Source organism: Ranitomeya variabilis, chromosome 4 (assembly GCF_051348905.1).
Source record: "Ranitomeya variabilis isolate aRanVar5 chromosome 4, aRanVar5.hap1, whole genome shotgun sequence".
NCBI lineage: Eukaryota > Metazoa > Chordata > Amphibia > Anura > Dendrobatidae > Ranitomeya > Ranitomeya variabilis.
The window spans coordinates 287,102,975-287,118,525 of NC_135235.1; the positions used below are offsets into that span (position 1 = coordinate 287,102,975).

At 41.3% G+C, this 15,551-nt stretch overlaps 1 protein-coding gene across 4 annotated transcripts in view; it reads left to right on the forward strand.

The window, feature by feature from the left end:
- The window catches only part of CFAP74 (cilia and flagella associated protein 74), a 153,126-nt gene that overhangs the window by 15,347 nt on the left and 122,228 nt on the right, over positions 1–15,551 (forward strand). For all 4 annotated transcript variants that reach the window (XM_077250108.1, XM_077250109.1, XM_077250110.1 and 1 more), the window contains exons 9-14: positions 1,578–1,680; positions 2,533–2,690; positions 4,278–4,479; positions 7,760–7,936; positions 12,209–12,382; positions 13,351–13,469. In XM_077250108.1, the coding sequence (XP_077106223.1) occupies positions 1,578–1,680; positions 2,533–2,690; positions 4,278–4,479; positions 7,760–7,936; positions 12,209–12,382; positions 13,351–13,469 (933 nt within the window). The remainder of the gene's footprint in view (positions 1–1,577; positions 1,681–2,532; positions 2,691–4,277; positions 4,480–7,759; positions 7,937–12,208; positions 12,383–13,350; positions 13,470–15,551) is intronic.

The following is a 15,551-nucleotide window of genomic DNA, read 5'->3' on the forward strand; positions in this document are numbered from 1 at the left end:
GTAATTCCATTCCCTTCTTTGTTATTTCCCCATCCTCCACAACCCGATGCATTCCGCTTTTATATGTGAGTGAATATTTGTATGCCTGGTGTTTTCAGTTTACCCTTGTTTGTGTAGCCTTGTTTGTCAGGTTGGTGTACTGCGATGCACAGTAGCACCCCTCTTCCCTGGGTGGGGGAAGAGAACAGACGGAGGGCTAACTCAGGAGATAAGGCAAGGGTAGTGGCCCCGGCATCTTCACCTTCAGAAGTATCCCGGGGAATAGGGCAAGCTAGGGCGCCCCCACTGTCAGGGACTGGGAAGGAGCCCCTGGTCCCGGGTCAACAGCTGAGTCATGATAAATACACAGCATTGCTGTGTTCACACAGTTATGCTGCATACACATAGCACTTCTCCATACACATGTGTATGCTGCATACATACGCACACACAGAGTTATGCTGCATACACACACAGCACTACTGCACCTACAGTTTTGTTGCATACTGTGGTAGGCGTACTCAGCTGCTCAAAGAGGTAGTCACAGGAACTCTTTCCGTTTAAGTTTTCAACTGGTTTATTTAAAAACATACTGCATAAACCAGTCCAAAATTAAGTAAACATACACAACGGTTCTGGCATAACTTGAAAAACAAAATAGCATACAGTAGAGTCTGTGTGGCTGCGAGGTTTCCCTGCTGAGGGACAAAAAGTTCAGCTCTGGAGATCTCATCTCTAGACACACCGAGCAATGGATGAGTCCAAAGGCTTCACATTTACCTTCTGGACTACACCCTGCTTGTGGAGATATGGGGAATATCCTCCCACCCAAGTCTTCAGCTGTTCACAAAAATCCAGCCCTTAATATGGCTGATTAACCCCTCTCCGCACATAGTATGCTGCAGAATTTTTTCCAGGTTCATATCACTGAGGCTAAAATCCTCAGTGACACATATCTCCCCTGCAGTATTTTACCAGTGACATTCTCACAGTACATAAACACACACAATCATAGCACTGCCGCACACACACAGTTATGCTGCATACCTACACAGCACTGCTGAACACACACAATTATACTATATACAAACACACACAGACACAGCACTGATGCATACATACACACAGTTATGCTGCATACATGCACACACAGACAGAGCACTGCTGCTTACACACAAACACACACAGTTATGCTCCATACACACTCACACGAAACAATGCTCCACACCGTTTCCTGCATAAATACGCAATTATAGCACTGCTCCCAAGAGAGCACTGTAAGGAGAAATTGCCAGGTACCAGCCTCTTGGACTAGTCACCTATGCGGGCTCCCAGCAGGCCATTTAATACATGTTTTCTCCCTGTGTCCCCCAATGAATGGCTCGGAGAAAAGGATTTTACGGTGTGTACACAAAAATCCCTATTATCTCTGAAATGATGCAGCCTTTTTCTGTAAAACATACCTAGCTGGAATGATAGAGCCAGTGTGTGATTGATTCATGCTGCCCGTGGTTTTGGCAGCATGAATCAGCTGTAAGATTCTCTTTCATGGTATTCATCAGATTCTCTTGATTGATTAATGCTTTTATAAACACCAGGGTTCGTGAGATTGAGGCTGAAAAAGAACGAAAAGGCAGAGAAGACATGGAGAAGAGGATGCACGCAGTACTGTCTCTAAAAAACAGCATTTCTACAAACAGGGTATGAAAGAAGAACCTTTTCCTTTAACTGAATAGAAAATACATCTAGTTTGGCTGCAGTGTGGAGTTACCTGTATTACTACATGACCGTCACAACATCGGGGACTACAAGAGTCTTTTATGTTCTCTACTCCTTGACATGGAGTAATTTATACCATTTTCCAGATGGTGTAAACTTTTGCAATGGCTCCAAAGCATCTAAGAAAAAAAACTTTGCACATTTTTTTTTTTTTTTTTTTTTTTTTTAGTAAGAATGTGTTTTATGGATCCATCTTGTAGGCAGATATGTATGTCTCTGTGGTTACAGAATTCTGACCTGATGGTCATGTCACATACATACACACCATCTTCTTGCTAACCTATTGCCGTCAACTCGAGCAGAGCTGCTAAGCTCACTGATTGGCTGCAGCGCTGGCGACGTGATGCCAGTGCGGCGGACTATAACAGACACTGAGAGCAGCTTTATAGACTCAACCCTGGACCCAAGGAGGGTGAACAAAGCCTGTTTTTTTTTTTTAAATAAACTGCAGCAGGAAAACAGGTTTTCTGATACCAGAAAATAAAAATGATCTCAAATAATTATACAGGAGTGGGTTAAAGATAACCAAACTGGGAAATAAAAATAAATAATGGGGGAAGATTATGGATGGTAGAGGAAACAGTTAGTGAAAATAATAAGGAATTGGTTTCTTTCTTAAATTCATATTTGAGAATTTTGCTGAATAATATTTCTAAATTTATTGTTGATTTTAAATGGACAAAACAATTTCACAAATTATTGAACGATGCTACATAAAGTCGTGCAGTTTTTTTTTCCCCGCTGAACTCTATAATCGTATTCTAAATTTTACAGGAAAACCTGCTTGTCATTGCGTCTCGGAACAAGGCACAAGCGGCGCTGAGTAAAAAACAAGAGAGGCTGGAGAAAGAAGCCGTGCTGGCCACAGGAGGAGACGTCACAAAGTTTACTGTGCAGAAGAAGAGACTTCAAGAGTATGAAAGAAGGAAAAAGTAAGTGATCAGTAATGAGTGGGATTGCAGTCACACCGTTTACTTTTTGTAAATAGCTTGTAGGAAACACTTCCCATTCAAGTCTACAGAGGGAGACACCCACAGTCATCGTGCTCTCCAGCCGAGAAAGTTGATTGAGGACCCTAATTCTTGGCATAGATGATGGTCGGGGACTGAGGACCCTAATTCTTGGCATTGATGATGGTCGGGGACTGAGGACCCTAATTTTTGGCATTGATGATGGTCGGGGACTGAGGACCCTAATTCTTGGCATTGATGATGGTCGGGGACTGAGGACCCTAATTCTTGGCATTGATGATGGTCGGGGACTGAGGACCCTAATTCTTGGCATTGATGATGGTCGGGGACTGAGGACCCTAATTCTTGGCATTGATGATGATCTGAAACAGAATTTGTCACCAATTTTGTTCTTCACCATCTGGAATGCTGGAACAGCTTCTAGCTATAGTTTTATACAATAAGAGTTTTATTCGCTGCAGCTCTGCTGGTCTTCTCAATGAAGAACTCTGTATAACCCTGTATCTGCCATTAATTGACGGATTTCTGCCTACACTATACAGAGGCAGAGAGCTGGCAGTCAGTGGTAGGGTGGCTGGGATAGCCGGAGGTCAGGACTATTTAGATGGATCTCATCAGTGAGAGGACTAGCAGAGCTGCAGCAGATAAAGCAGTGTTTTATCAAGAGAAGTAAGTGGCATCTCTGCAATTGGGGTTTCTGTCCTTCCTTATTCTGCTGTCAAATGGTGCATCAAAATCCTGATGACAGATTCTCTTTAGGTCCAGTTACACAAGCCGAAAATTGGTGAATTAGAGTTTATAAGAATACTGACTGTTTCCGGCAGCATAAAAGTTATCATTTTCATCATATAAACAGGGGATATGCTGACCACAGCACTAAAAGTCATTCTATCGCCATACATTTTGTGTCAGCCCAGGTAAATGACCCATTAAGCAAGTGCCAATCGACTTGTATTATATAGTCAATCAGTGCTCATTTATGGTCTGAATTTGGCCTATATAAATGGGCCTTTAGAGAAGTGACCTTCATAGTTATCCCTTTTAGAAGCTAGACTTGGCGGACTTGCGCCAGCTTAGTCGGCATTTCTGTTTAGGCCAGTGATTAGCTGCAGTGGTCACGTGCTGTTGTTTTGACGTCACCGCTGCAGCTTTAGGGCAGCATCAGAAAGTCAACTAAAGAGCTGTATTGAGCAAGTAAAGCTCATTTTGTTATTCTTACACTGGACGCTTGTCTGTACTACCTTTTATTAATCGCTCCAGAGCCCATCATAAAATAAAACCGCTGGATACTTATGGTACTTCCCGGCTCGCCACCGTCTCAGCGGGGTCAGCTCTGCTATTACTAATAAGTTATCAAGTTTTTTTTTTATTTTATGATGGACTCTGGAAGGATAAAGACGGCGTCCAGTTGTGGACAATTCCTTTAATCTTCAAAAACCCCTTTTAAGAATTGAATGTTGAAAATAAATGTCAGAAAACATATTTTTTGCACTTTCTCGTACTCGCAAGAAGGAAAGTAACTTGAACATTATTTGTGCTTTTATTTAGAGAATTCGATGAGTCGCAGAAAGTGAGGAAGCAAGAAATTGTTAGTCGGATTTTACAAGAAGAATCCAACCAAGTAAAACAAAAAAGACAAGCCTCTTTAGAAATAAGCAAGATCCGAGAACATAGCGGACTGCGAGCCAAAGCATTGCAGTATATTCAGTCAACCGTACCTCCAGAGCCAGAGGACGACCATGAAATGACGGTAAATAGTAATTGCATTGCTCAGATTACCAAATGGCTATAAAACACTTCTGATTTGTGCAATTGTCATTCTAAGGAGTATATTGATAAAATGAATGAGCAGCCTTGTCATGACCATACAACCAATAAACGTGGCACAATTTAGGCCGAGTTCACACCTCCTGACTTGAACTATACAGCCTGAAATATAACAATCACTTAAGTGTGCAATATTAATCCATATGGCCAGAAGATTCATAATTGGCATTACTTGGCCTGGGGGATATTAAGATATTCATCACCTATATCTCTTACCTTGGATGGTGGAAGATCTTTAGAATAAATTGTGACCAAACGATCTTAGTCACTAGTTTAATCAGATTTTGATTTACGTCTTCTCTAGTCTTCATGAAATAGTTATCCACCTATTTTTGAGCCTTTCTATAACGGTACATCCACACTGGTTGCATATAGTTTGCACCATAAGGGTATGTTCACCTGTTGAGTATTTTCAGCAGACATTACTGCACCAAAAACACATCTCTTGGAAGGAAAAATGCTTAGTAAAATATGCATGTTTTTGCACGCCTTTTTTATTCATTTTTTTCCATTTAAATGGGTGAAACCCACAGCAAAAATGCTGAAAAATTGACCTGTACCAGACATGAAGCTGCTTCAAATCTTCAAAATAAAAATGAGTAGCATGTGCATGAAATGTCAAAGATCTCATTCACTTTGCAGGTACTGTAAATTACATTTTTTTTTTTTGCAACAAAGACATGCAAGGGAAAAAATATGGAAAAACCGAAGCGTGCGAACAAGCCCTGAAGTATGAAAGCAGCAATAAAAATCTGCATGCGGCAGATGTAAAATCTATAGTCCTTCTCAATTTAGGGTGCATGCACACGTCGGTGATTTTCTTGTATTAGAAAAATCGGTCCGCGTTTCATCAGAATTTGATTCGAGTTTTATTGTTTCTCCACCTTTTCCTATTTTTCAATCCGATGGCATCCGACTGTTGTTCGATATTTTTTTTTTTAAGGACCTATAGACTTTCATTGCCGAGTTGGATTCGAAACTCCGTTCAACATAGAACATGTCTGTCTCTGCAATTTTGCACGGAACAATCTGTTCCCAAAAAATCACGTGCACGTGAACAACCCCATAGACTATCATAGGTACGAGGGCTATCTGTGTAAATACCCTAACTGTTCTATACATTGACCTAAGCAGTGTTAAAAGTTATACCCACGTGCAAAATAGACTTGTAAAGAAACAAAAGCGGACAGATCTTTTAATGTTATATATCCATCCAGCTTCATTTCACAGCACACGCAGTTTAATTATTTGTGTCATCAATGTTCCCTGTCGCTGCGCAGTCTTTTACCCAGCCATGTCTTTACGAAGAAACGTAATGAAGCTTCATAATACGCTCACTACCTGCGGTTTAATTGTAACTGAGCAGAATGTTATAAAGATACTAATTATGATACAGAACAAGGCTCACGGTGCACAATTTCTAAAATATCCATGAAATAATGTCTTGTATCAAGTACAAGTGTCTTTGTGGGTAATTTTATGATTTCACACTTTTCAAAGAAGAACAATTAAAAAGGGAAAAAAATAGAATTTCGACAGAAATGCTCCATTATTACGGATACAATATTCCATGTTTGGAAATGTTATCCTCCATCCACAGGAAAATGAATAACTTTCTTATTACTGGGGGTTTGACCGCCGTACCCCTCCACTAATCCCAAGAACCGAAAAGCCACGAGTGAATTGAGAGGGGGTCAATTATGCGCACCTCCGCTCCTTTCATTCTTAATGGGAGTGCCAAAGACCATGGGTCCAATGAAGAATGAAAAGAGTGGAGGTTCGCATGATCTACAACTGCTACATTCACGGAGCTCCAGTTCTTGGGATCGGTGAGGTTCCCCTATTTTATGGATAAAGGATAACTTCCAAACTTGTCACAACCCCTTTAACTATTGGATCTATAGAGTACACTGTTTTCCCAGGCTAGGGGAAAGCTGATCTGCATACGTATGAAGTGTTGTGAGAGAAGACGATAAAGTGGAGAACAACTGGACAATTTGGCTGTTCCAACAGTCCCCTGAAAATATGTTGTGGCCCCATATGCATTAGATATACATTAGATATATATGTGTGTATTGGGGCCCTGGATCAGATGATGTCGTGGAAAATCAGTATCCGCCAGATTTCAATTGTTTGCCCCATCTATCGGAAGGGATTGATGTCAGCCAAATGAGCCGACAGATATCTAAAGCCGGTTTTACACACCCGTGTTTTGAGGCTCAAGGACGGACGGATTGACCGGCCGCAGGTTTCTTGACCCAAGCTTCACATATGCCTATGAGGCTGTTCTGTTTCGGTCAGGAGACTTCCGGTCTGTACTTAGGCACCAGAACACGGATTTATGAAATATGCCTAAGGTGTATGGGATCCTTTATTGCTTGTTCCAGAAACAGATATATCTATCAATATATGTCTAATTAGATTCTTCTGGTCAATTTTATTATCAGCAGTAGAAATCTGTAAAAACTAGCTCCAAAATAGTGTGAAATGCCATAGGTTGTCTCATGAGGAAGCCAAGACTCATATGTTGTATTAGAACATGATTATTGTAGAGGGGGGGTTTCCTGCGTAGGACCCCTCTCTATCAGCCGAAGCAGATAATCACTCTTTGTCCGAGCTGTATAAGGATGGCCAGTCCTCTCTATAGCCAGCATATGACACTACATTACCTGCCAGGGAAATGTCTGGCAAACCACAAAATCAGCTGTTTGCCTGGGGTACCTGGAGCAGGACCAGGGGCTATCAGTTGATGGCCCTTGGAGCGGCATTGTGAAAAAAAGGTTGTCTCCGATGAGGCAACCCCTCCTGGAAAATCCACATTTAAAACCACTAGGAGACAATAGCAGCTGAGAAATAAGCCATAAACTAAGTCGATCTAGCCTAGGCTGTATTCAGATCTGAGTGGTGGTTTCAGTTTATAAAATAAAGATCCATCACACAATGGGCATCACCGGCTTCTGGTAGACCTCAAGGAGGTCCTTAAGTTCCACCTAGGTGTCCATTATTTTGACATGAAGTATACCTATGCAAGCAGCATTATTTTTTCTCCCAGATATAATGGAGTCTGAAATGCCGGCTTTAAAACGAAAACGTAAAGAAGTTGCCGAATAAGTTTTTATTCCTGGCTTCCTAAGTAAAGTGAGTGAGCATGCTTAGTGCAGAAATGTTTGGAAGACGTACTTACCATTTTCCTCGGTCTGCAGAACAAGTGGCGCTCTCCCTCCCCTCTATCATCTGACGAGGATGACGGCTCCCTAATTCAGCAATCCCATGATATCATTGTGTTGCCGGTTTTTACGCATGAATTCGAAGGTGAAAGTGAAAATTTGGCTCAGCCGGAGTTCAGAGGATTATGGAGTGAAGATCTCAAACCCTATAAGGTAAAGGAGGACTCCTAACAAGAGCTGCTTTCTGCAGGAAATATTTCAGAGCACTAAATACACATTTCTGTGAACGGCGATATAAATTTACCATGTATTAGTAATTCCTCATTACCAGGACCATTATAGAGGCTTTCAATTCAGTGCCTGCAAATTAAGTTCATGAAAATTGGAGCTATGCAATGAAGATTTAAAATCTGCACAACTTCTATTTAATTTTATTAATTTTATTTATTTATTGTGCTTACTTATATAGCGCCATCATATTCCACTGCGCTTTACAGATATATTGTCATCACTGTCCCCACTTTGATCTAAACTTTGTATATATGCAGTAATGGACACCTCCACAGATGATTTGCTTACATAGGTAACTGAAGCAGAAAGTCTCATGGCTCATGCACAGAGTCCTATGCCCATAGCCTGTATTGCTCTTTAGTACAGACATAGTCATACAATCTCCATGCACTGCCATACCAGCTCTTTCACGTACAGACATGGATGGCAGACAGACAAGCATAACAGGAAGCAACAAATGAAGTAGAGCCAAATGTGAGGACACATACGGGAACAGCAGACACACAATCTTAAACCAGCAGCAGGCACTTGGTTAATAGATGGATAGCAGTACTGTAATAGCAACTGGTCTTTGTTTATAGAAGTGTGGATGCAAATAAAGGTAATAGATTAATAGAACATTTTGTAACTTGCTTGTCAAGTTATGGTTTTTAGCACAAGTGTATGAAAACATAAACTTTTAGTAAGGAAATGGTTAACAGCAGGATAGCAGTGAAGAAATGACAAACTTTCTTGCAGAGAAGCAGTTCTCAAAAAAATAGGAGATATATATTAGCAAACTGGAAACTAGCTTGCAGTGATGATATACCTTGGTTGCAGAGGCTCATGTGTGAAAAAGGCTGAGAACAATTACAAGACAATGGAAATCTGGAAACTTGATTGCAGAGATCGGTATGGACCAATGCTTAAAGGGGAGGTCCGGGCTAACATTTATTTTAAAACTAAATGTTTATTTAGTGTAATATCTGTTTTCTAAAATACTTTATTTAAAAAGTCACTATCCTTCCCTCACTATGCTATCTAACTGCTTTATTTTTTTAACCTACTTTCTGTGTGATGATCCTTTGTTTGAGAATTCCCAGTGTATGCTGGGATACTCAAACGAGATGTCATCAGTGTTCAGAGTCTACAGTCGCTGCCGCAACCTCTGCACTTTCCCTGAAATGAAGCATCATCAGTGACGTCGGTTAAAGGGGCTGGGCTAGTCCCTGCTCTACTGAGCATGCATATATGCTCAGTAGGGTCTTGTCACTGTGCAATTTATTTAATGCATAGTGATGGTGTGCTCCCTTGTAACTCTGACGGGAAGTGTTATGGCTTGGCAAAAAAGCGCACTGTCAGTGTACAATGTAAGGAGAGAATGTGGCAAGCAGGGCTGCCCCCGCAAGTGACGTCACTTTCACTTTGCTGCAATTTATTTTATTTTTTTCTTATAAAAAATTGTCCATATAGTCGGGCTTATATTTGGGGGTGAGCTCCTATTTTTAACGGCTCCACATTGGGATGCATATAAGGTATGGTGAAAACAAGGAAAACACAACAGGCAATAATCGTACAACCATCTAGACAATCATAATATCCAACAGAGCATAGAAGTGAGGATATCATAAGCCTATAAATGGAGTAGTGTGGGACACACCAATGCCTACACAGCAAAAAAGCACTAAAAAATGGTGCAAAAAGTCCAGCAAATAATAATAAATCAATTTATTAAGTATAAATACATAAATGACAAGAGTTAGACAGTAGTAGGTAACAATTGCCGACAGGCTACATGGAGCGCACGGAGTCCAGCCAACATCCCCATAGCATCCACTAAATCACTAGACACCGGATTATAAGCGGTCGAAGAGGGAGCAATAAGAGAGGTGGGAGGACAGTTTAAGATGGACGTTTTGTTCCAGTAGTTTTGAGGTATAGGGGAGAAGTGATATAGGGCAATAGCTAGATACAGAGGATGGGTCAAGAGAGGGCTTTTTGAGGATAGGTGTGATTGAGGCATGTTTAAAGCTTGAGGGGAAAACACCAGTTGTTAGTGATAGGTTGAAGAGATGGGTTAGAGTTGGGATGAAGACTGTGGTGAGGTTTGGGATGAATTGGGATGGGATCAGATCAAGTGCACAGGTGGTGAGATGCCAGTAGAATGGAGAGCCGATCTTCTGTAATGGTGGAGAAGTTGGTTTTGGAGGTGCAGGGCTGGGCAGTTGGGCGGAAGGGCTCTGGGGGTTGTCGACCAAAACTGTCTCTGATGTCATAAGAACTTTTGTGTTATTCTGAGCTTTGATCAGGAGCAACTGCCCTTGGAAGAACGACCTGGGTACATGCCTACACTATGATCTCTCAATAGTCTCCTGTTTTGTTTTCGTGCATGGACTGCAAAGCCACAGATCATATAATGTCCTTTACTTGTTTACTATACATAACTGAGCATGACAGGAGTGCTGTGTTTCGAATTATTTCATCTAGCAATTTGAAATTCTATGAGTCTGCTCTAATTGATTTTTTTCAGGCCTATATATCAGCAGTTATTGAACGAGCAAGGCAATTACATATCTCATTTTGTCTATTTTTTCAAATAACTGTATCAGCTCTCGTTTTTTATGGGTTATTACTAGTATACCTTGTGTATCTCAGGTATGCCAAAGCTTTTTTTATTTTGTAATATGTATTAAGTTCTCACCTGGTGAGTTGGATTCCCAAAGCAGTAGGTCAGGGTGAGCAGCAAGGATCATTTTGCGATACAGCAAAGGAGTGGGTCTTGCTGGATGATGTCATGGATCAGGAAGGATGGGGACAACAGGGTATGTAGGATGGCATACAGATAAAGAGACCAGGAAGCATCGGGTGAAGCAGAGCCAGATGTGAGAACACATATGGCAACATCAGATGCACAGGCAATCCAAAACTAGCAGCAGACAAATGATTAATAGCAGGATAGCAGTCATGTAATGGCAATTGGTTGTTGCTCTTAAAGTTGTGGTTATAAACCGGAGTAATAGATGACCTGTTTGCAGAGTTTTGGTTTATAGCACAACTGGTACCAAGCAAATGATTAAAAAACACAGGATAGCAGTGAATTATTGGCAAACTTGCTTGAAGAGAAACGGGACTCGCTTAAATAGCAGAAGTATTTTGGCACACTGGAAACTATCTTGCAGTGATATCTTATATTGATATCAGAAGCTGAAGTTTGATCAGTGCCAAGAACAATTACAAGTTGTTAATTTGGAAACTTGATTGCATGGTTAGGTGTGAACTACAGGTGGGTTGGCTAGACTGAGCTTGAAAATAAACACTAGTAGTTGGAACTATAAAGAAAAAGCAGGAAAAAGAGCGGTGATTCCCAGGCACTGCCACAGAGTGAAGTTGTCATGGGTGTGTCAGATGCTACAGACAGTCACTCTGCATCTGGCTACAGAAGGTCTCTACGTTTGGCTCTGCATATGCCTTCTTAATTACTTTTGGACCCAGTGGCAACCTCCCTTTGGCTCTAATTGACACACATGGACCTGGGTGTTTATAGACTCTCAGTCTGCTTCAGGAAGACGCCGGTGATATTCACATTTTCCCCTTGTGAAGGGATCAACCCGACATTGAAATGCGTCGCATGAATGAATATATGATATGATATAAGGATCCAGAGAACATTATTATTATATTATTATTATTTATTTATATAGCACCATTAATTCCATGGTGCTGTACATGAGAAGGGATTACATACAGAGTTATAGATATCATTTACGGTAAACAAATTTACAATGACAGACTGGTACAGAGGGGAAAGGACCCTGTCCTTGCGGACTTACATTCTAAGGGTACACCCTTGTCTTCTATCTGTGGCCGTGCCAAGGAATCACCGCTCTTTTTCCTGTTTGGTTTGAATACGTTTTTACAAATACAGAGTGGTGCCAGGTCACAACCCAGGCAGGTGAGCAGATACAATCATTTGCTCCATGTGTCCTGTATTGAGGGTGACGCACTTGGATCACCATTTCTCTTTTTCTAGGATAGGTGAGTAACAATATGACACTGTTCATAAAATTTAAGAATAGCATGATTACCAATAAATATTACAGACTTTACATGTTACAGTATATTTATGAAGTATTTTATGTACATTCATACTCACAGGATGATCTTAAATTGATAACCTATTGATTTTCTTTCTGATACAAATTCTTGTTTACTTAGGTACCGCGTGATGACATGGACAGTAAGCCTAAAGGGGGCAGTAAGATGGAAAAAGAAATCATGAGTGAAACCTTAAAGAAGCTCCGTCTTGGTATTGTTGAAAAGCAAGTTGTCTCAGGACTTGAATTTAAAGGCTGCCCATTTTACAGCAAGCCAAAGATGATATACTTTAAGGTTAGTTTCCCATTAAGGGCTCGTGCAGACAACCATTATCGGTCCGAGTGCGATCCGATAAAGCATCAGATCACACTCGGACCAATGTTAGCCTATGAGGGGAACATGTCCTGGAAAACAAATTGCTGCATGCCCGAGTTTGATCTGATATTCGGATTAAAGATGAGCGAACCGGAACAGTAAAGTTCGGGGTCCGTACCGAACACCTACTGTTCGAGCACGGACACCGAACACAGACTTCACTAGGAAGTCCGTGTTACCATTCGGGTTCGGCTACCAATTCTGGCGCTTTGCACGGCTCGTCCCACCTGCCCTATAGTGGTGGAAAGTGGGAATATTTGTGGGGTTGATGTCACCTTTGTATTGTCAAGTGACATCAAGCCCACGGCCTAGTAATGGAGAGGCGTTATATGGTAAATAAAGACACAGCCAGAATAAAGTCCTTTAATTGAAAGACAGACAAAAACTCATTGAATAATCTTAATTAAACCATACTTACGACCTCGCCTAATTCCACCCAAGCCTTCGATCTACTGTAAAAAAAACTAAAATAAAAAAAACAACAATATACCATACCTGTCTGTCGTTCTGTACTACGCCGTAATCCATGTCTGAGGGATAAACAGTTTTACACCTGGACGGTGCCAAGATGTGACCGTCCAGGCTGAGAACCACTGGTGACTGAGCGGCTGCGAGCACATCCTCAGTGACAGCTGGTGACGTAATTGAGGTTACGTCCGGTCACTGAGGCTCCGTTCCCAGAAGGGCTGAACTGCGGTGATCTCGGTGAGATCCCCACTAGCAGCGTGAGAGCCAGGTAAATATGCTGCACAAAATGAAAACACTTTATCTTGTGAACCAGCTTCACTTTAGCATTACTTGTACCAGCCGATTAACCTGTAGGATTAATGCTGTGCTCTTAGATTGAGTAAACTCATGTGCCTTTTTATTCTTAACCTGCTTTTCAGGACCTTGATGTAGGTAAGACATATAAGAAAAGAATCACCTTGACAAATGCATCATATACAATTAATTTCTGCAAGCTGGTGGGAGTAAGTGATCATCTGAAGGATTTCGTCACCATTCAGTAAGTGATTTTATCATTCATATGAACAAAAAAAGGTGTTCTGAATTTTGACATAGATCCACAAGAGAGCTTACTTCATCTTATAGATTTCGTTTCATTTCACTTAGTTGCAGATTGTTTAAAGTCTATAGATACCGTTAGCATGGAAAAATGATTTTTACACATGTTAAGTTTCAATCTGCAAACTCCAGTCCTTCCTTAATTTTATGACCCGCTGTTAGTGCAGTTTGCAGGTTTCAGATATTTCTCGGATGGCTACATTTACACTATCAGTATTTCACATCAGTATTTGTAAGCCAAAACCAGGAGTGGGTGATAAATCCAGAAGTGATGACATGTTTCTATTATTCTTTTTCTCTGATATTTCCTCTCCTGGTTTTGGCTTACAAATTCTGATGTAAAATACTGATCAAATACCAATAGTGTGAACGTGGCCTATGGGAGCGTCTCTACCAGTAATATAGGCTGGATGTGAGCTCTTTGTGTATCCAGGGAGCTGCAATCTTCATTAGCTCATATGTTGGCACAGGTTCTTTCCTCTTTTTGTATAACCTGTCTTCTCTGCCCTCCGTGTAACTGTACATGCATTGCCCTCTCCACTCTGGAGATCTGTGTACAACTCCCCTTGACTTCTTCCTGTTGCTGTCTTTAAGAGAAGGGAGGTAAAGAGCAGCAAGAGCTTTCAGAACAGGTAGCGGGAGCTCTGATGGATTTGTAACATTTTTTTCAGAACACTCAGATAAGTAAAGGACTGCAGCACAAAAGCAGTAAAAAAAAATTTCAATGACCATTTAAAAAGTTGTTTAAAAGGAACCTGTCTGAGGCTTTTACACACCCCAAACCATTAATATGATTGTATTGCCCTTTAAGATATAAGCCTGTTAATTCCTTTATTACCCAAAAGTTCTGCTTCCACAATGAGAAATCGTGTTTTGAAGTTCAGTCTGGAAGTTCATTGGGGTGCAACGATGCACTTACAGCTGCTCAGTCGCTGCTGTATTCCTGAATTAACAGCACCAGTTCCATGGCTGATTGACAGGTCATTTACTCTGGTGCACCGCCAATGACTTGTCAATCATCCAGGTGAAGGGGGCGGCTAGTTTAGGAAGACAACGGACGCTGAGAAGGTGTAAGTGCATCGTCACACCCCAATGTGGTTCCGGGCTGAATTTAAAAACATGATTTCTTTCTGCTGAAGGTCATAATTGATCGACTGGATCATCTTTTTAGGGCTGCAAAGTCATATTTAGTGATTCGGGTGGGGTTAAAGTTTCTGACAAGGTTCCCTTTTGTATTTTCATTTTAGGAAGCAAATGAGCAATAAAAAAAATCTGTGCTGCTGTGTTATATATCCTTTATGGCTTCCATGCACATTCGATGGGGCCCATCAGGAGGTTAGGATTATCAGCTTGTATTAATACGGCGGATCCTTTCATACATCAGGCAGATGAGTCTGACGAGATAAGTCCAAGGCTTACTGAACACACAAACGATCGGCCGAGCAAATATGGGAATGGAGGAGTCGGGAGAGGTTGATATTGGCCAGTTATTATCTAAAGTTTATGTGCAGCTTTAAAGGGGTTATTCAGGATTATATTAGTTTTTTACTGTGGGCCTAAGAACTAACGGGCGATTTGTTGCTACCTCCCTGTCTGGCAGCAAAGAGCGGTCACATGTCAATCCTTTTGTCGATGTTGCTGCTTCCGCTGTCATCACGTCGACAGAGCAGCATATTTTCCTATTCCGGGCTGCTCTGTTGACAGGACGTGACTGCCAATGTCATGCTGATTGACAGCTGGATCCCCACTGCCTATCTGCAGTGAGCTGGCTGTCAATCAGCATGACATCGGCAGTCACACCATGTCTACAGAGCAGCCGGGAAGAGGAAGAGCTGCTCTGTTGCATACCTCCCAACTTTTGAAGATGTGAAAGAGGGAAAAAGTTTGCACGCCGCTTCAAATTTTAGGCCACGCCTCTGACCACACCCATTCATAATTAGTCACACCCATATCCACGTCCCAACCACACCCATTTAGCACTGCTGATCACAGTTTTATATACAATGATTATAAACAAAAAAAA